The 20,997-nt window shown below is 39.2% G+C and overlaps 2 protein-coding genes across 4 annotated transcripts; one reads left to right on the top strand and one right to left on the bottom strand.

Moving 5' to 3' along the window:
• The first annotated feature begins 206 nt into the window (after positions 1-206).
• Positions 207-6,295, top strand: LOC120574510. Of its 3 annotated transcripts, XM_039824873.1 has the most exons (15): positions 207-424; positions 946-1,066; positions 1,156-1,220; positions 1,321-1,428; positions 1,544-1,703; positions 1,903-2,069; positions 2,523-2,699; positions 2,855-2,999; positions 3,145-3,320; positions 3,463-3,624; positions 3,865-4,018; positions 4,104-4,252; positions 4,753-4,935; positions 5,313-5,351; positions 5,460-6,295. In XM_039824873.1, the coding sequence occupies exons 1-15, from the start codon at positions 374-376 to the stop codon at positions 5,886-5,888; spliced, it is 2,286 nt and encodes a 761-aa protein (XP_039680807.1). In that variant the 5' UTR covers positions 207-373; the 3' UTR covers positions 5,889-6,295. The 3 variants fall into 3 exon arrangements, with proteins under 3 accessions (XP_039680807.1, XP_039680808.1, XP_039680809.1); XM_039824874.1 differs by lacking the exon at positions 1,321-1,428; XM_039824875.1 differs by lacking the exons at positions 1,156-1,220; positions 1,321-1,428 and having other exon boundaries at positions 946-1,101.
• Positions 6,296-6,634: 339 nt separating this feature from the next.
• LOC120574499 (myosin heavy chain, fast skeletal muscle-like) lies at positions 6,635-20,179 on the bottom strand. The gene is made up of 41 exons (XM_039824839.1): positions 19,955-20,179; positions 19,659-19,705; positions 19,286-19,521; positions 17,721-17,864; positions 17,477-17,633; positions 17,357-17,384; positions 17,163-17,268; positions 16,985-17,077; positions 16,839-16,902; positions 16,610-16,708; positions 16,428-16,531; positions 16,201-16,339; positions 15,563-15,681; positions 15,309-15,458; positions 15,065-15,235; positions 14,668-14,974; positions 14,488-14,561; positions 14,301-14,388; positions 14,064-14,181; positions 13,844-13,967; positions 13,608-13,744; positions 13,265-13,520; positions 12,859-13,101; positions 12,567-12,743; positions 12,317-12,462; positions 11,832-11,922; positions 11,346-11,735; positions 11,092-11,218; positions 10,631-10,749; positions 10,074-10,270; positions 9,784-9,967; positions 9,513-9,678; positions 9,293-9,417; positions 8,831-9,139; positions 8,552-8,755; positions 8,341-8,466; positions 8,056-8,226; positions 7,800-7,904; positions 7,142-7,237; positions 6,913-7,044; positions 6,635-6,751 (listed from the first exon to the last, which is right to left on the bottom strand). The coding sequence occupies exons 3-41, from the start codon at positions 19,502-19,504 to the stop codon at positions 6,731-6,733; spliced, it is 5,826 nt and encodes a 1,941-aa protein (XP_039680773.1). The 5' UTR covers positions 19,505-19,521; positions 19,659-19,705; positions 19,955-20,179; the 3' UTR covers positions 6,635-6,730.
• Positions 20,180-20,997: the final 818 nt, after the last annotated feature.

A 20,997-nucleotide genomic window follows, 5' to 3' on the forward strand; every position in this document is an offset into this window, starting at 1 on the left:
TAGGTCAGAAGGGAGAACATGTACACCTAACAGTGAAAAAGATCATCCCTCTCCATGTTGAGGATTATGTTTTCATCTGGGATTACAGATGGTAATATTACGGTCGGGGCACTTTCTTGGGTCTTAACGGCAACGGGTTAATACTCAGGACTTAACTCTATATAAAGGCCTTCCACCGAGCCATATCCAGTACATATTTGGAGTAGCATCAATCAGGATCATCATTTCCATTGCACATACAATAGTTACATTCACGAAGTATTGAAAGGATTCTCCATCATTTACAGGAAGTACTTTTGTGTAACTTTCTGTACTTTTTCACATTTTTATCATCAATACGGGACTCATCCCCCTTTTTGCATTATTTTTCAACATGGCAGCTGCCGAAGTGGACTCAAAATCAGAAGCTACCGACACTGTGCTGGTAAGATCTTTGTAGCCTAATAGTCCCATGCTTGAACGTTTGTGTACATTTTGAATAACAGTGCATGTTTTTTGATACATATATTGTTAAATTATATTTGGTTCTTATTGTATAGTGTTAATTATTGTTTATTTATTTGAAATATTTTGCGTACAGAATGGTATTTAATTCTCGAAAGTGACCAAAAGAAGCAAATATTTTGAGCTGTCGTATTTATTCTCCTCCATAGTTAAAGTATTTTATCATAATTTGTTGGCAATGTCATATACTATAATTGATTACATCTTGATATTACATCCATGTTTTACATTGGTCCCCAAAATGGGTTCCTGGACTTTAACTGTGATATGGAGAGTGAGAAAAGATTAGCTTTTAATAATAATTGAATTTTATATTAGGATTTACATTGAGCAATAAAACAAAATGGTTTAGGACAAGGACCAAGGAGTACCACTATACTATATCTACATGTTTTAATAGTTCACACTATTTGCTTTTTCCCTTTGGCTGATGTTCAACAGGAAACTCCAGAACATGAGCAGATCATCAATATAATGAGTTACTCACAGCGTGGACGAATGGATGAACAGCGTTGCTCCTTGAGTCCTGTTAAAACTGGACTAATCAAAACTACACCTGCAGGTTGGGACAGCAGATACAGATATACCATCAGCAGTGTATGTGTCCTTTTGTAGATTGATTGTTGATTGTTTCACCCCTGCTCCCCACAGGTTCAATCTATGGGGGACAACACCTTAATGAACTGAGAGTGTCATTGCAAGGGTTAAACTACCAGGTACTTGACTACAAGCTTTAAGGGCTTAGTGCATGCACCTGCACATGTGGTGTTATGAATAATGAATGACGTCTACCCCAAATGTGACTTGTTTTCTCAGGAACCTAGGAGTAATAATCATCACAGCTCTGCACCTCAGATTTCTGTGACAGAGAGTACTCCAGATAGAAACAGGAAGCTTCTGTTCGTACCAGACAACCAATTAAACGTCTGTTCTGTCCTACCGTTTCTTCTACTGACTTGTTTGACATTATTAGATGCTATTAATCCTCATTTTATCAAATCTTAATCTCACTGTTTTTTGTTTTGTTTTTTTCCAATAGGAAGAATTACCTGATGAACAACAGAAGTTCATGAATATGATCAGCCAAGTCCAGCCTGGATGCATGGACAACCAGAGCTGTTCCTTGGATTCAAGCAAGAGTGCTCCCTGCACACCCAAACACACAGACAGAAAGCCTGCTGCATGTACATCAAACACAGGTAAAAATTAAAACAGGTTGAGGCTGTGTTTATAAAGTCTCTGTGAACATTTTCCAAAGTTGCAATTCTTGTAATTGCCTCTTACTTCCCATTTGGTCCTAACAGATCCAGATTTAGACAAGGTTATTTTCATTTTTAAAGTTCATTGTCTATACAGTTACTTAACTATTTCACCTGTTTTCACATTTTATCTTCCCAGATCTAGATTCTGATATGTTGTTCAGCCTCTTGGCCAACACTCAGAGCCAACGGCTTGACGACCAGCGAGTGTCTCTTCCATCATTACCAGGATTACAAAAGGAGAATGCCACATCTACTGCAGTAGGGGATTCAAGCTACTTGTGTTACATGGTCTCTAAAGTCCAGGTTTGTACTTTACTTTTGTCAAAGAACTAAATATTTAACTTTTTTTTTTAACAGCAATTGATGAAAGTACCAAAATACTCTAGGCTTTGAATGGCTAACTTGAATGCAGACAAAATATTACATGAATGAAATGTTTTTTGTAGGATGCTACAAAGCCATACATTTGCAGAAATGTTTTGGATGTACCGTGCTTCAAAGTCTGTTTTCATGGAAATGTCATGTCAAAGCATGCCATCATCTTAGGAACAGTTCACTTAGGACATTTTTTCACAGTTTTTGAATGCTGTAATATGTCATTTGTAAAATTCAAACCTGTTGACAGGGCTAAGAATCTTATAATTACATTCTTACATGAAGCCATCATTTGCTCAATACTGTGTGGAACTTTATGTATCACAGAAGTGTCCCTCCTGATCAAGAATGCTGAAAAATGCTGATCTAATGCATTTTCAGGAATCCAGAATGGATGACCAAAGGTGCTCTCTACCTCAACTCCTAACCCCGGAAACCAAATGTTCACCAAAAAAGGATACATCTGCAACTGCTTCAGGCCCTCCACGTTCAGCCTCATTCAGCCCCGGCTCAAACATAGGTCGACCAAACACTAAAGATAAAGCATCTCAAAAACAGGTATATGCTCAAGTCACTGCACATTTTTAAACCCAGGAGGTAAATTACAACACTTTAAAACAATGAGATCTTAGATCTGTAATCTGCATGCAATTTATATTCCAGATAATTTATTTACTGACCTAAATATGTACGGTACACTTTTTCCCATCTAGGCCTTGACTCCAGCCAAAGAGGAAGATTTTTTGTACTTAATGAGTCATTCCCAGCGTGGGCGAATGGATGAACAGCGATGTGTCTTAAATGTTAGCCCCCAGTCCACACCCAAGCACAAGCCCAGTCAGAGCACTTTGCCCAAAGGTTAGAATACAAACATATTTGCCTTGCTGTTTTTATTCTTGCATTTTATGTTTTTGCAATGATAATTGAATTGCTCTTTCATGTTGTGATAATTGTTTACATTTTTAAACGTAAAATTAATATGGCCCTTTTTTCACCAACCCAGGTCCAGATTCTGAAAAGTTCTTTACACTGCTGGCCAACTCTCAGGGCCAACGACTTGATGACCAGCGAGTGTCTCTTCCTTCGTTGCCAGGGATACAGAATGGAGGTACCACATCAACATCAACCGCTGCAGAGATGGATGCAAGCTACTTGTGTTCCATGGTCTCCAAAGTCCAGGTTGGGCCTACTCTTGACAGTTTTTGTGATTTTATTCCACAAAGTCTTCACACATTTATTTGCAGATGTAGGATATGTTTAACAGCACATCCAACTGCTTTTATTAAACATTACAACAATTAATCCTATTTTCCTTCCACAGGGCTCAAGGATGGATGAACAGAGATGTTCTGCACCCCAAATCCTCCAAAATGTGGGGACCCCATTTACTCAACGCAAAGAGCATCCCAAATCAGACACATCTGATAAACCTCCCCAATGGTCGTCCTCTGATATCCGTGCCAAACCTGAACAACATCAGCAGGTGAGATATCATGCTGCACAATAAACAGCTTATAGTTTTGCCAACACATCTACTCTCCTGTAATGTTATATTCATTTAAGTAAGATATTAAAATGACATCAGTGATGGATAGGGAGGCTCATCCTCCACAGTCTTTTCAAGAAAAAATTTGCTTATTTCATTTTATTCAGCCTCTATAGGCTAAGTTGTTTGTTAGTTGTCTCACTTCTCATTGCTTTTATTTCTTTAAATCTTTATTAGGAGGCATCTCCAGCTGAAGAGGAGCAGTTCTTAAAAATGATAAGTCATGCACAAGATGGACGTATGGAAGAGCAACGCTGCTCTTTACAACCCAGCAGAAGTACACCAGCCACACCCATGCACAATGGAATTGCTTTAAATAGTGTAATCACAGGTTCGAAAAACACAAGGTGCAAGGTCAAGTAGGTGTTTACTCTCTCTGAGACATCACAAAAATTACTCTTGACTCTCTGTAACAGGTGCAGACGCTAATGAATTCTTCAAAACCATAGCCTCCAGTCAGGGACGACGGCTAGACGATCAGCGTGTTGCACTTCCGACCCTGCCAGGGATACATGGGAATTCTGAAATAAAGGAAAATGGTAGAAATGCAATGGCTGGAATCCCAGTAAGTTACACAACATTTAAATGATTGATGGTATGAACATAAGGAATATTGTTTATTTATTGTTCTATTGCCAAATTGTTTTATTAAATATATATATATGCTATATTTAGTTCCTTGTTATTTTTATGGTACACTCCCACGATGTGAATGGTATGCAGGAAATGATTCATGTCTGTCAATGTGCAGGCATATTCTTGTGTCTACACTGCTGTAACTCATGAACTAGTCATGGCACAAATGTCATTCTTGGACCACAAGGACCCCCCTATAGAATAGCTGAGCTGAAAAGATTTTGGAGCACCTTATGGTTTCAAATTCAGATATGGTTCTCCATTCTAGATATGGAGCATATTTGTACCATTTGTATTGTACATAAAAAGAAGAAAAGTATGTTGACATGGAAATATCTGCTTAATAAACATCTCATACACACAATTGATTAGGATTATATAAAATCACAGCTGTTATAGCAGAATACTTGACTACTTTTCCTCTGCAAGGCTTCACCACCACACATCACTGTGGCTGAAAGTACACCAACAACATCAAGGAAGGACTGGTCCAGACCTGTCTCTCAATCCCAAATGGCTAATGCAGAGTCTGGCTCCCCCAGAACCCTACCCAAATCTGCTTCATTTACCACTGCAACAGAATATCAGAAGAATCTAAAATCCCCAGCACAGGTAAATAGTTCAACTCAAATATAACAGCGTTTTAATTTCATTAGGATAGTGACTGCTATGGAGAAAAACATTGCAATTAGTATTTTTTTTATTTAAAAATGCAAAGGTCATATAAAGTGATGAATAGACTGCTTGTGTGAGTCCAGCTTTTAATTATTTAAATGACCTAACCCTACCCTGCAGTTAGGGTGGAAGTAATGGTCCTTTCTCAGAGTCCCATGTGTGAGTTTCACTTATAAAGTGGACATCTTGCTGCTTTAAATGATTAGTGTTCTAGAGCTGTTCTGCAGTTGGCCACTAATGAATGAACAAAACAACTAAACAAGAGTCACTGAACCACTTTGTATAGAACAGCATGTCGTGCTATTTCTTCACAGGTTACAGTGAGGGTGTCCATGAGCTTCACACCAGAGCAGGTAAGCTGTGCCACAGCTTGGTAGAATGTGAGCTAATTGCCTATGCTAATTGTCTTAATAAAAGATTGGTGCCTTTATTTATGCTTTTTTGACTCTTATCTGTCAAAGGGACACATGAATATCAACCAACCATGTGCATTCCCAGAGGTCTTCCTCACTCTAGGAGCCCCTGGAGATAGCCTTGTGATCCCTCTGAGCCCACGACCTGGCAGACCCCTGTCCTTCAACTTGAACCTTGTCCCAAAAGAGACCAAGTCCAGGCACAGCTCTCCAAGCCGTGCAAGTCCCAGAAAAGCCCACTCAAGGTCGTCATCTCCCAACCAACATGAACAGGGGAGCATGACCAGCCCCATCAGTCCAGATGAAGACTACTTCTCTCTGATTGAGAAGGTTCACACATACCAGCTGCAGAAGGGAATGGCTCAAGGAGGACAAAAGTGGAAAGGGGATGCTGGAAAGGGGAGGGAAAAAGCTGAGCAAGGAAAGGGAAAGGGTGGTGGAAAGAAAGATAAGAAGGATGGTGGCAATAAACAATAGTCAGGTATGCCACAAATGATCTATTGAGGAAAGCAATAGAAATACAATGTGAGGTGTCTGTAATTGGCTTGGATGGAAAACAATTGATTGAACAATGTTTATAAAATTGTATCTGTATTTTTAATATACCCGCACTAATTAGAAGCTCTTGCTGTAGTACAACTCAACTTTATTCTGTTTTTATTTTCAGGACTGGGTAGGTTATGGCATTTTATTTATTTATTTTCATTGCTGGTTAATGTTCCATATACATGTATTGTTTCAAGCTTAGTTGTGTGGATGAGAACTCATTGCTTTGCTTTTTCAAATGTAAATGCAATGTGTACAGGTAAAGATAATACTGTTTAAGCTGCTTATCCAGAAAGAGAAATTGTAGAAAGGTTGGAATTAAACTTTGGCAAAACATTTTTTGACTGTGCCAAATCGTGTTTGCTCTTGATAAGTTGAACCACATCATTATCCTACATTATCCTAACATTTTACATTATTACACAGCAATCAATTCACTACAACATCAGGCACTGTTTTCAATAAATCATTGGTGCGCCTCAACTACACATGATGAAAAAGAGATGTAACATTTGATCTTAACTGAAATTGCAGCAATATTATGAGCAATAATTTGCCAGTTTGGTCTTCATATTGACACACGGGGTTCTAACACAGTCCCATGTAAGTGTTATCTAAGCTAAGTAGGTTATCTAAGGTTGAATATGACAAACAAGAAGTAAAAAAAGAAAACAGTATACTTGAGTCATGATTAACATTTATTGACGGTTAACAGAAGAAAATTCTCAGTGGCTCATATTGTATGAACTCATGCCTCAGCCGGCTCTTGTATCTCATTCAGCAGAGTCACTTCCCTGAAAGTAAGAGACAGAGTTAGTAGTTGTAGTACTTGTATAGTAGGAATACTATAACATTCAGTATTGATGGAGAAAACAATACAACATTTTATAGAATGTAAAAACCATGGCTTGATGAAGTATATGCATATGGTCAATACATAACAGGAAAGCGTTACCTTTCCAGCATCACGGCTCTTGACTCTCAGCTTGTTGACCTGGGACTCAGCGATGTCAGCACGCTCCTGAGCTTCCTCCAGCTCATGCTGAACCTTTCTCAGCCTGGACATGTGAGTGTTGGCCTGCTCCTCCTTGTGAAAGGTTTAGAGTTATATTAATTTAGTTGTCAATGGTGATATCATTATTAAATCCACTGCATGATTAGTCACATTAACATAGCTGACTTACAGCCTCCTCAGCCTGTCTCTTGTAAGCCTTGACTTTGAGCTGCAGCTTGTCCACCAGATCCTGAAGTCTGGTCACATTCTTCTTGTCCTCCTCAGTCTGTACAGAGAATCAATAATCACGTTTGGAGCGTTGAAGCAGAATCAAGCAGTTGTGGAAGAAGTATTTAGATGTTTTACTTAAGTAAAAGTAGTAATAAAACAGAATACAAGAAGAAGAAGAAGTATTCAAAATATTACTTAAGTAAAAGTACACAAGTATGATCAAATAAATGTGCTTCAGGTAACTAAAGTAAAAGTACTCATTAAGCCGAATGGACCTTGTCAATGTTAATGCAATTTACCCAGTTATAATAGGGTTAGTATTTGTGTTTATCTCCACTCTACTTACAGTATACCTGACTATAGTGGTCTAATCAGGCAGGGTAATTGGAAACGGTATGGGTGCACAGAGCCTATAATTTCCCAAAAAATATAATGGAGTGAAAAAGTATATATTAAAGTAAATAATATATAAATAAAGATTTGCCTTGAAAATACTCCACTAAAGTTCAAGTACCTCAAAATTGTACTTAGGTAGTATTTAAGTAAAAGTACTTTGTTACTTTCCACCACTGGAATCAAGGACTAATTATGGTCATTTTTAGTGAAATTAAATGTACCTGGTAGATCAGCTCCTTCACTTTCCTCTCATATTTGCGGACACCTTTAATAGCGTCAGCTCCACGTCTCTGCTCACCCTCAACTTCAGCTTCCAGCTCACGCACCTGTAATGTGATGATATAAATAATAAATAAATAAATACAGTTTTGTACAAGGATTTGAGTGCAGAGGAAGAAAGGAGAAGTTTATTTGATGCATTTAAAGCGTGATTCTCATTCTTCAATCGTTCTGTGAGCATTTATATACAGTGCATACCCTGGACTCCAGTTTCTGGAGCTGCTTCTTGCCACCCTTCATGGCGAGGTTCTCAGCCTCATCCAGACGGTGCTGCAGGTCCTTTACTGTGACCTCCAGGTTCTTCTTCATCCTCTCTAGGTGAGCACTGGTGTCCTGCTCCTTTTTCAGCTCCTCGGCCATCATGGCAGCCTGAAATGATACAATGTTCTCTAATTCTTTCATAATCTACAATACACTTAACATTATCAATGCATGGAAGTAGACCAAAAACATAACATAGGTGAGTTAGAGATGTAAACTCACATCAGTGATGGCCTTTTTGGCTTTCTCCTCAGCATTTCTTGATTCCTGAACTAAATCCTCCACTTCACCCTGAACCTGGACAAAGTCAGTCTCCAACTTCTTCTTGGTGTTCAGAAGACTGGTGTTCTGAATATTAAATAAAGAGCCACATTTAATTTCATATTTATAATGTATTTTTAAAATAATAGTTTCTTGTGAATTGAGAACAAACCTGAGAATGAAGCAGTCCGACACGCTCACTAGCATCAACCAACTCTTGCTCAGCCACTTTGCGTCCTCTCTCTGTCTGCTCCAGAGCGGCTCTCAGCTCCTCAATCTCAGCCAGCATCAGGCCATTTCTACGCTCCACCATGGCAACCTGCTCCCTCATGTCTTCCTGTCCTCTGACAGCATCATCAAGGTGCAGTTGGGCATCCTGAAAAAAAGAATCAATGTTAACTTCTCTTACTCTCAAACCTTTTTTTTCATTCAGTAATCAAAGAAATCTCACCTTGAGCTGTCCCTGGACATTCCTCAGTTGTTTCTGGGCCTCAGCAGCCTGCCTGTTGGCATGGCTCAGCTGAATCTCCATCTCATTCAGGTCTCCCTCCATCTTCTTCTTGATTCTCAGGGCATCATTCCTGCTCCTGACCTCAGCATCCAGAGTGCTCTGCATGGAGTCTATCACCCTCTGGCTGTTCCTCTTGATCTGCTCCATCTCCTCATCCTTCTCGGACAGCTTTCTGTCAACCTCACTTTTGACCTGGTTGAGCTCAAGTTGAATACGGAGAATCTTGGACTCCTCATGCTCCAGTGTACCCTGCAAGAAAAGTCGTTTTAAGTATAGCTAAGAACCACAATGACTGTTCTGTCATAACGAAACATATCGGAAATGAGTTAAAAGAACTAATGGCATAGGGCACCATTAAAGGAATTGTTGCAATAACAAACAAATTAAATATAAAAATGATACCTCTGCTTCCTCCAGGGCAGTCTGAATTTCAACCTTCTCACTTTCTACTGTCTTTTTTGCTTTTTCCAGCTCATGGATGCTTTTTCCAGTCTCACCAATCTGTTCAGTCAGATCTGAGATCTCCTCTACAGAGAAAATACAAGAAAGAGAAACATTCTTATACCCTCCACAACCTTAACATATTATTATTTGCCTTTAAAGTAGATAGTAGTTGACATACGCTGCAGGTTCTTGTTCTCTCTTTTCATGGTCTCCAGCTGATCAAGAGCCTCCTCATAAGAGTTCTTCATCTTAAACAGTTCAGTGCTGAGAGAACGAGCCTCCTTTTGGGCTCCTTCCAGCTCTGCCTGGCTCTCCTCATATTTCTGTTTCCATTCTGCCAGGACCTAAAAGGGTTAATTAAAAGGTAGGTTAATTAAATAATTACTTAATTATATCGGTATGTGTTTCTTGTGATTTAACTGGTTTTGATGACCAGTTTAACCATTTACCTTATCAAAGTTCCTCTGCTTCTTGTCAAGGTTGGCAGCCAGACCATTAGCTCTCTCCACATCAATCATAAGGTCCTCCACCTCCGCCTGCAGCCTCTGCTTGGTCTTTTCCAGAGAGGCACACTTAGAGTTCACAGCCTCAATGGATTCCTCAGCATCCTGCAGGCGCTGGGCAAGCTTTTTCCTGAAGCGAAGTAGTGAATTTAATTTTGTAAAAATATCTGAATTGGTAAACTATTGAATTAAAATCATGTGCTGTATTTATGAAAAAGTAAAAAGGTTTCATTTACTTTGCCTCCTCCAGTTCCTCAGTGCGCTGAATAGCATCAGTCTCATATTTGCTTCTCCACTGAGCCACCTCGCTGTTGGCCTTGGACATTCCTCGCTGCAGCTCAGACTTGGCCTCCTGCTCCTCCTCAAACTGCTCTCTGAGCAGATCACAGTCATGGCGGGCTGACTGAACAGCATGGGCCAGGGCGTTCTTGGCCTGTAAATTCATAATAAGAAGCATTGAAGTCTTAATTACCAGCCAAGACAGTGACGCTGGTATTGTTTTCACTTTTGTGTGTGTGTGTGTGTGTGTGTGTGTGTGTGTGGTCTTGGCAAAATGTGTTCCTGGACACACCTACTGTAGCATTCTTTTGTTACTGTAACATACATTTAAATTGTTTTTTTAAACAGAGCTGTGCTGTCTGACATATTTAATTTGGTTTACAATAAGTAAATGCTCTGCATTCATTTGTCGTGCCTTTAGCTATGACTGGAGATATCATATCAGATAAATAGACAGACAGCCCAAGCACACATTGCATTATAAAGTGGACAATGCAAATATAAGATATTGTACCTTCACTTCCTCCTCAATGTGTCTCTTAAGTTCTTCAATCTGCTGAGTGTAAGCCTGTTTGCCTCTGGTGAACTGGGAAATAAGAGCTTCCTTCTCCTCCACCTGGCGAGTGAACTCACCTGAACGAATAAGAGTGAGAAAACGTTTTGGATGGCTTCTTTCATACCTGAAATATTGCTGAAAGTGCTTTACATTAAAAAGAAAACAAACAATTTGAAATAATAGCACAACACATATGTAAGAGAATAATTATGGAATTGTCAGTTTTCTCTAAATAGAATTACATACAATACATAGTATGTGACCTCAGTAACTATGCCTTATTCAACCTATACAAATCACACAGTATTCATTTAAACACAAACCAATCCTCATTTTGGACATCGGAATAAATCATATCTGAATTTAAAAGAGGCACTTATTAATATAGTATTACACATTTCACATCTTTGGATACACACCGTTCTCTGTTTGCAGTCTTGCCCTCTGTGCACTGAGGTCATTTAGCTGGCGAACGTTCTCATCATTTTTGCTCTTGAGTTCACTTAATTGGTCTTCAAGAGTTCGGCACATTTTCTCCAGATTGGTCTGTAATTGGCATTTAATTGACAAGACTCAAATGCTGTGAACAAGGAACTTACTTATTCTCCACTTTCATTATTTGGAAATTTTCTGAAATTCTATGTAATTGTGTTTTCCTGTAAACAGTGCATACCTTTGCTTTGGCAACAGACTCCATGTTGCTGGAAAGGTCATCAATCTCCATCTTGTACTCGCTCTTCTCCTTCTCCAGCTTCTGCTTTACACGCTGGAGGTTGTCGATCTGCTCTCCCAACTCTGCAACACTGTCGGCCTGCTTCTTGCGGAGAGCTGCTGCGGTAGCTTCATGCTGCAGGGTCGACTCTTCAAGATCACGACGCAGCTTCTGGAACTCAGCTTCACGCTTCTTGTTCATCTCAATCTGAGCGGCTGTTGCTCCTCCAGCTTCCTCAAGCCTCTCGCTGATCTCCTCCAGCTCCCTGGAGAGGTCCGCCCTCTGCTTCTCTACCTTCGCCCGAGCAGCCCTCTCAGCTTCAATCTCTTCCTCAAGCTCCTCAATACGAGCCTATAGATTTGACGAAAGTAATATCAAGAAGGCTTTTTAACTTGAGAATGTTGTTTTTTTATTAACTGACTTTAATATTGATATGCATTACATTACCTGCAGTTCCTTGATCTTCTTCTGAAACTGAGCACCAAGAGACTGTTCATCTTCAATCTTGCTGAGAAGCTGGCTGGTCTCAAAGTCCTTCCTGGAAGAGGAGAACAAAAACATGTCTTGCTGTTATAGTTGACTCAGGATCATTATGCTGCATTGTGGCAATAGTAAAATACAAGGTTACACATTTTACTTGAAGGTATCTACATAAGAGTGACATGACACTGTCATGAACGTGTCATAAACATTATAAACAAGTCATAAATGTTTATGACATAACGCTTCTTGCATTAAGTGTCATTCGGTTTTTGTCATGACAAGTTATGGTTAGAGTTAGAGTTAGAGTTAGAGTTAGAGTTAGAGTTAGAGTTAGAGTTACGGTTAGGGTTCATGTGTCATGACAGTGTCATGTGTTCATGACAGTGTCATGTCACTCTTATGTAGATACCTTCAAGTAAAGTGTTACCAAATCTAATGATAAAAAGTACTTCTTCAGTTTCTCATCAGATTGCTGCTTGTCATTCTCCAGATCCATTATGGATTCCTGGGCCAGTTTCAGATCTCCCTCAAGCTTCCTCTTGGCTCTCTCAAGGTCCATGCGGAGCTTCTTCTCTTGCTCCAGTGATCCCTCAAGCTTTTGAAATAAAAAAAAAAGTTTTGTATTTGCACAGTGGGACATCAATCCTAAGACCCAAACTGCTTTGTACTGTAATAATTCTGAAAGCAATGTTTTCTTACATCGTCCACTTGCTGTTCCAGCTTAGTCTTGGCCTTGGTCAGAGTGTTGACTTTATCTTCCTCTGCCTGGAGATCATCAAGTGTTTGCTGGTGGGCCTCTTGGAGGGCTTTCTTCTCCTTGGTTAACTTGGCAATAGACTCATCTTGAGATGCCATCTCCTCTGTCAGGTTTTTGACCTAAAGAAAAAGGAAGGAAGGGTACATTTTGTATATAAATTAACATCTATACCTTTTTGATTCTGTAGAAACATTTTAGCATTTTGAATCAGTGTATATTTCAAGTTGTGGGAACCTTGTTTTCTGTGGCATGTTTCTCCTTTTCCACTTTAGCCAAGGTGAGCTCCAAGTCATCAATGTCTTTCTTCAGCTCAGAGCATTCATCCTCCAGCTTCCTCTTCTTGGCAGTCAGCTCTGCATTCATTTCCTCTTCATCCTCCAGTCTTTCAGTTGTCTCTTTGAGTTTGGCCTCAAGTTGGATTTTGCTCTTAATGAGCCCCTCACACCTTTCCTCAGCATCAGACAGGTTCTCACTTTCCTATAGTTTAAACAATATGTGTGAAACATATTTTAAAAATGATATACAGTGGGTTGCTTTGGTAAAGCAAAACATTTGATTGTTTGACTGAAGAAGATCTGACTGGCAAATAGTTACTTGTTCAGCAAATAGAACATGAAGTCTGCTTTTGCCTTCTACTCACAGATGCTACTTGCAGTTGCAGGTCATTCTTTTCCTGCAGCAGGGAAACCATCTTCTCCTCCAGTTCCTTCTTCTTGGCCAGGGCAGTAGCCAGGTCTGTTTTCATCTTATCATAGTTATCTTTCATCTGAGCCAGCTCCTTCTCAGTCTCAGCACTCTTCAGAAGAGGCTTGATCTTGAAGTACAGATTCATCCATGGCCAGTTCTTCACATTCATGAATGATCTGATGTTGTACTGGATGGCGAAGATTGCATCTCTAATAAAAAACATTAACAATATTGCTTTTATTTAACATCCCACCGGAATTTAAGAAGTAATTCAGTATGCTGTATGGCAATCCTACCTCCTCTCCATCATCTTAGCAAACTCTCTCCTCATAAGGAAACCTCTGCAAAGAGCCTGAGTCATTGTCACCAGTGAAGCCAGTTTGTCATCTCTCATCTCTTCCAGGGTACCCAGCAGACCAGCTTTGAAGAACACCTGTGTTGTCGAGTGAAGGCAATTAGTCATTAGCATACATGGATAAAACAGGACAACTGCACAAGTAGAAGTCTGTAAATATTGTCTATAAGAATTAACCTTTGTGTGTCCAAACTTGTACTGAGTGTGGTCCACATCAATGGAGCCCAGCAGCTTCTCTGAAGCTTTCTTGTTGTCAATGAACTGTCCCTCGGGGATGACACTAGCATTTAATACTTTGTATCTACAAGATAAAATAAGGTTGTGACTCATATTTACCTCACTCCTCAGCCCCATGTTTCACATCATAATAACTTGAGTTACTTCCACTGACAATCACCTCTGCTTGAAGTCACCATAGAGGATTCTGCTGGGGAAGCCCTTTCTGCAGATTCTGATGCCTTCCAGCACACCGTTACACCTCAGCTGGTGGATGACCAAGTGGTTCTCCATAAGACCTGCACATTGTACAAAATAAGTCAGTGTAAAAAGCATTTAGGCTAATCTTAGTTTTCAAAAAATACAAAACAACATCAACCATACCAACAACAGCAACAACAACACAAAAAGACCAAACCTGGGGTCTTTGATTCATTAGGAATCAGGCAGCGCACAAAATGAGGATGAGTACTCCTCAAGTTGGTCATCAGCTTGCCCAAGTTCTCCTGTGATGCGAAATATTATTATTTAAAACAAAAGTCAACTTAAAAACATGAACCAATCAGCTCAAATTGGATCTTTTTTTTTATGGATGTTAAACATACCCTGAAAAGAGCAGACACAGTCTGGAAGGAACCACCTTTCTTCTTTCCACCACCCTTTTTGCCACCACCAGATTCTGCATTTTAAAACATAGTGCCAGCAAATAATTAACTCTTTATTCATTGTACAGTTTTATTTCCTATGGGAAACCATATGGAGGAGTTACAGTATTAGCTTCTTACCCTCGGTCGAAGCATGGGCTGCATACAGCATTGCCAGCAGTTTGTTTGCAGATTTTTGGTAGAGTTGAACAACTGAGTCATTCAGGGGGTCCTTGTTCTTGTCCAGCCAGCCAGTTATATTGTAGTCCACTGTACCAGCATAGTGAACCAGGGAGAAGTGAGCCTCAGCCTTGCCCTTTCCAGGCTTGGGCTTCTCAAAGGCCTTGGTCTTGCCAAGATGCTGATCATGCAGCTTGTTCTTAAATGAAGTGTCTGTAGCCTTGGGGAACATGCACTCCTCTTCAAGAATGGAGAAAATGCCCATTGGCTGAAAGGAAATGTCATATTAAAAAGAAGCAACAATTAACACTGCACTCAGAAAACAGGATTTCAGTTCTACCTGACAGATTTATTTTACCTTCTCGATAAGCTCAATGCAGGCAGCCAAGTCCATACCAAAGTCAATGAACTCCCATTCAATGCCTTCTTTCTTGTACTCCTCTTGCTCCAGGACAAACATGTGGTGGTTGAAGAACTGCTGTAGTTTCTCATTGGTAAAGTTGATACAGAGTTGCTCCAAGCTGTTGTACTGTAATTTTAGAAATATAATCAGTCCCAAGGAAAAACATTGATGACAAAATTTTGTTCTTTAAATTACTCACATCAAAGATCTCAAATCCAGCGATATCCAACACCCCAATGAAGAACTGTCTTGGCTGCTTTGTGTCTAGCATCTCATTGATACGGATGACCATCCACAAGAACATTTTCTCATAGACGGACTTGCACAGAGCACTGACAGCATTGTAGACCTAGAAATAAGGATTTTAGTGTGGTAACGTCTTAGAATAATGTTTTCATATCAAAATGCAAATATGTCCCAAAACTTTCAAATGTCACATTTTCTTTTTATTACCTGTGGTACGGTCTGACCTTTGGTCACCATCTCGTTTCCAACCTTGACTCTTGGGTAGCACAGAGCTTTTAGCATGTCAGCTGAATTCAGGCCCATGAGGTAGGCAATTTTATCAGCCTCTGATTTAGGAAAGAAAAATGCATTAATACACAGAAATGCACAGGATCTAATAAAGCAATGTTAACACCATAAAATAAGATGATTGATTTTTCTACTGCAATTTTGACACAGATGACACAACCTCTCTACCGCTCTATAGGTTATCTCATGTTGCTTTAATAACCTACACATCAGCGTGCTCACTGCCGGACCTTCTTTGTAGGTGCTAATTGGCATTCAACCAATATAATCCGTATAAATCTTAGCAGTGTAGTTGTGATGACATTCTTGCAGTATAAGTTTATGCAAAAAAGGTGAGGTGTTTGTATTTAAACTGATATGCTTTGATGTTATTGATGAATTATTTATAATAATTTTGGTAGATTGTGCTGTCATTTTAATTTTATATATGTATGTATGTATATATATATATTTTTAATTTTTGTTACATGTTCAAATAAACTACTACTACTAAACTACTACTACTATGTGATAAGATGTAATTTGATTATGTAATATCACAATATTAATACAATTACCCTCAGTGCCATCAGGTTCACCCTGCTCCTCACGCTGTTTCTGCTTAAATTTCATGTTACCATGATGCATCACAGCTCCAGTCAGCTTGTAGATGGCAATCTTCTCCTCAGCAGTGAAGCCCAAGATGTCAATAGCAGTCTGAAATTCATGCACAGCATATCCTTTTAGAAAATCAGTTATTCTGACATTTGTCTGCTGTTATTCTACAAAAATACTATCAACTTACATCGGTTGCAATGAACTCCTCCACATCATTGATGCTTTTGACAGTGATTTCACCCTGACTGATCATATGGTAGTCATACGGGTTGGTAGTAATTAGAAGGGCCTCTGGAAGAAATGAGAGGAAATGCATTAGTGAGCAAATTTTTTCTTCTTCTATTATTTGTGTATTGTGTTATAACATACCCAGGAGCTCAGGCTTGTGGCCAGTCATCAGCTGATAGAAGATGTGGTAGCTTCTCTCAGCAGACAACTGGAAAGTGACACGGGACTTCTCCAGCAGATCTGTGAGTATTTGTTAGATATAAAGAATTGATGATGAATGCAAAACAAAAAAAATGCTACATAATACATTTTTCAACAATAGTAATTGTTGACGATGTTGTCCACTGCTTACAAAAGGAAAATAACTTACACGTTTCGATATCAGCTGAGGCCAGCTTGCCACTAGAGCCAAAGTGGATTCTGATGAATTTACCCTAAACATTTACCAGAAAATGTCAGTTTCACTCTAAGTAAGCATATGAAAGTTATGTGACGGTCCATAATATGAATACTTACAAAACGAGAGGAGTTGTCATTCCTCACAGTCTTGGCATTACCATAGGCCTCTAGTAGAGGGTTGGCTGCAATGATTTGATCTTCCAGCGAACCCTACATAGAGACATAATGAGGCTGTACAAAATTATTCAACAACAATCAACTGTGGCAAACATTTTTAGCTGACAACCAATTTTACCTGGATTTTTCCACTTTCTGGTTTCTTAGCTCCAGCCACTGCAATTGTTGCAAAGTACTGGATGACACGCTTGGTGTTGACAGTCTTTCCTGCACCAGATTCTCCACTGGGGAATTAAAGGATAATATTTATTTCTCAGCAAGATGGTCATAAAGTTCCAAAAGAATTATCTTGACAAGTTTTGTTACACTTACGTGATAAGGACAGACTGGTTCTCACGATCTGAAATATAAGCATATACATTCAAGTTAAACCTATAATTGAGATTTTTCCTTGATTCATCCACTCAAATTCTGTGGTAACTTTGATCTTACCAGTGAGCATGAACTGATAGGCATTATCAGAGATGGAGAAGATGTGTGGTGGAGCCTCAATCCTCTTCTTGCCTCTGTATGCATTAACAACCTGAGCATCGTACACAGGAAGCCACTTGTAGGGGTTCACCACGACACAGAACAGGCCAGAGTAGGTCTGTAGCACAATAGAGAGAAACATTATCACATTAGATGTACAAGTCTTACAGATACAAGCACACTACATTTTAAGGTCAAAGCTTACGTAGATCATCCATGATGCAAAACGCTCTTTGAGGTTATAAAGCACAGCAGGCTCATTGAGGTGGGTCATCATGGCCATGTCTTCAATTTTATCGTACTTGGGAGGGTTCATGGCATGGATGTCCTCTTCTTTTACAGTGAGAGTCTGAATAGGAAATACAATAAAAAAAAAACAGTGTTTACTAAGATAGTTATATAGTCTCATATAGTTTATTAAAGGTCCCATGGCATGAAAACTTCACTTTATGAGTAATTTTTAACATTAATATGCGTTCCCCCAGCCTGCCTATGGTCCCCCAGTGGCTAGAAATGGTGATAGGTGTAAACCATAGACAGTATATAAGAATGGACCAACAGATCCCGTTGCTCTGGATGGAGACCAGCGAAGGCTATTAGAAGCACTTTTCCGGTGATCACTTGCTTTACTGCGCAGCCTCCAACTGAGAGAGACGACGTAAATGTGACTTGAGCAACGTGTCTGAAAGTTGTAAGTGTTCTGGTAGCTGTGCCAAGAGAAATCTCAATCATTCCCAATCTTGCAGAGACGGAGAGCGTAGGTATATGTAAGGAGATAACATGGGCACAGGCTAATTATTGCTTACTAAAATGCTAGTTAACATTAGTAATTAAACCTAAACAGCTCATGTAAGTCGAAAATGCCTGCAAGCTTCTCCTGTAATATACGGTAATTCCTCTACTATGTGACACAATCGTTAGCCTATTTTTACAAAAACGTCTGCTACGGAGCCATAACGTGAGGTACAAGGTAATGGAGCCTTTTATACATTGTCGTGTTTCTTTAGAAATAAACAATGGACAAATGAAGTCTTTAAATGCTTCAGATGTAAAGTTATTCGCTGTCAAGTGACGTCAAAATGAATGCTAGTCAGTGGAATGCTAACGGGAGGTGATCTCTTTGTAGCATCAAAATGGCGCCATAGGAGGTTCGAGTTCTGAAGCGAAGCTTACCCCCTTGGTGTAAACCGAGCCGTGGGTATCCTCCTCTGCCTTTGAGAAAATGAAAGCTCAGATGGGCCGATCTGGAATCTTGCTCTTTATGAGGTCATAAGGAGCAAAATTACCTCCCCTTTCTCTGCTTTGCCCGCCCAGAGAATTTTGCCCACCCATGAGAGACAGACATCATGGCTTTAAACTAGAAAAGTGGCAGTTGGTCAAGGCCACACCCCCACCCTCCACCTTGCCCCCCCCCCCTCCCCTCTCTCCTCCTCAACAGCTACAGGCACAGAAATGGCACATCCTAAGGAAAGCTCATTGTGGGACTGGCTCTAGTGGCTGTAATTCTGCACCAAGGCTGAATTTCGGGAAAGAGACTTCAGATACAGTATTAGGGGACCACTAAGGCCTATATAAAAGCATCCAAAGAGCACCATGTCATGGGACCTTTAAAATGAATCTCATTATCCTTTGCTGAAAGTCTGTGAAGTAAAAATGCAAATATTATTATAATATATATTTTTTTATTATTATTAGTAAATGTTTTCAAGAACTGTCATCAGTTTCTCTGTCCTTCCGGTCATTGGAGTTTGATTGTACAATTAGACTTACCTTTGACTCCTTTCCTTCTAGTGCCAGTGTCTCAACTGTGGCTTTGCCACCCTCTCTTTTGATGAGTTTTCCCTTGGAATACATGTTATCAGGATCAGCCACAAAGAAGGCTGTTTTGGCATCAAATGGAGAAGTCTGAGCCTCAATCCGCTCCCTCTCTGGTTTTCGGAGGTAAATGGCCGCGGGGCCATAGGCCTCCATCTCTGCGTCTGTGCTCATGATGGCACCTTAAGCGCCTGGGGTTAAGAAAAGGTTATACATACTAAATTTCTCTAGTATTTGTTTTAAGAAATTTTAACATGCTATTGGTAGACCTATCAGGTAAGTTGTGTTTTGAAATTGTGGCTATCACTTGAAATAAACTAGAAATTACCTCCTTTGGTCCAAACGGAAGATGGAGTCAGGTCTGTTCTTTTTATCCTTTTAATGAACAGTCAATCATCTTTAGAGAAATATATTAATTGCTAAAACATGCACATATTATTTTTTTTACTATTTACTGGCATCACATTTGTGCAGTAGCACACCCATTGGAAATAAACACATGAAAATAAATTCATTTTTAATTATAATTATTATAATAAATTATGCTTCTAGGCACTGTTGTAAATACATAATTGATTAATTACTACTTACACAATATTAACAAATTAAAGCTGTTGTACTTACCTGAGTAGGAAGCCTACCAGTTATTGACAGAGTCCTCAGCAGCCTCTTTTATAGAGGGAGGACTGTCTCCTCAGTAGGTGTGCCTTCCTTAGTTTGGTCATGCATTCTTCTCGTCTTGTGCTAATCCTGTGACATTGACATTGACATTGATTGATAGTACCTTGTACTCACATTTGTCACAGTACAGTAGGTATTTTTTCCCTCTGAATGGTCTGACCAACTGAATGGTCAAAAAGCATAGTAATAGCAAAATGATAAAAAAAATTTTTTATCTGTTACATAAACAATGGCTATAGACTTTATGATATATGTATTTGTAATATTAGATTTTTCAACATATGACTTACAAGCTATTGCATTGCACATCTATTAATGCATATGGTTGCAATACAGTTTATACATGAATTTAAATTTTAAAAGTATAGGATTGATGTTGTTGAGGATTGTGTATGTTTTGAACCCATATAGAAAATTATATTATATTGAAACCAATGAATGTACTTAAAAGCAACACTGGTTTTAAAATCATGATACTTATATTAATTAAAATATGTATAAATATTGCAGAGGTTGAGACTATATATAATGTTTTTTAAACAGTAAAAATGTTGACTCAATCTTTTGTGATTGCAATCATGATTACAGTTTGTTAATCAATGTAAAATAGAGAGTTGTGTTATTGCCTTTCATATTTACCAAACCTTCTTTCTTCAGAAAAGGAGATGACCTTGAGAAATGATACCTCAATAAGTAGGTGGGCTACTGTACAGACGTGGTGCACACAAGCTATTCAAGTAAGGCCAGAGGTCTTAAGTCAGTTTTCTTTTTGACAACTTCTTTGTTAACCAATGTAAAATAAAGAGCGTTTCCCATTTTTTCCGTTATGGACTTATGATTTATTATTTTAAGTTTTGGAGATCACCCAAACGTGACTAACATTTGAAGGACATTGACACATGTCAGATTTGGTAGTACAATAAAAACAGTGGCAACTATTCCATTAAACAGTGTCAGAGCCATTCCAATTAGTGTTACAGAAGTAA

Source organism: Perca fluviatilis, chromosome 15, assembly GCF_010015445.1.
Source record: "Perca fluviatilis chromosome 15, GENO_Pfluv_1.0, whole genome shotgun sequence".
NCBI classification, from domain to species: Eukaryota; Metazoa; Chordata; class Actinopteri; order Perciformes; family Percidae; genus Perca; species Perca fluviatilis.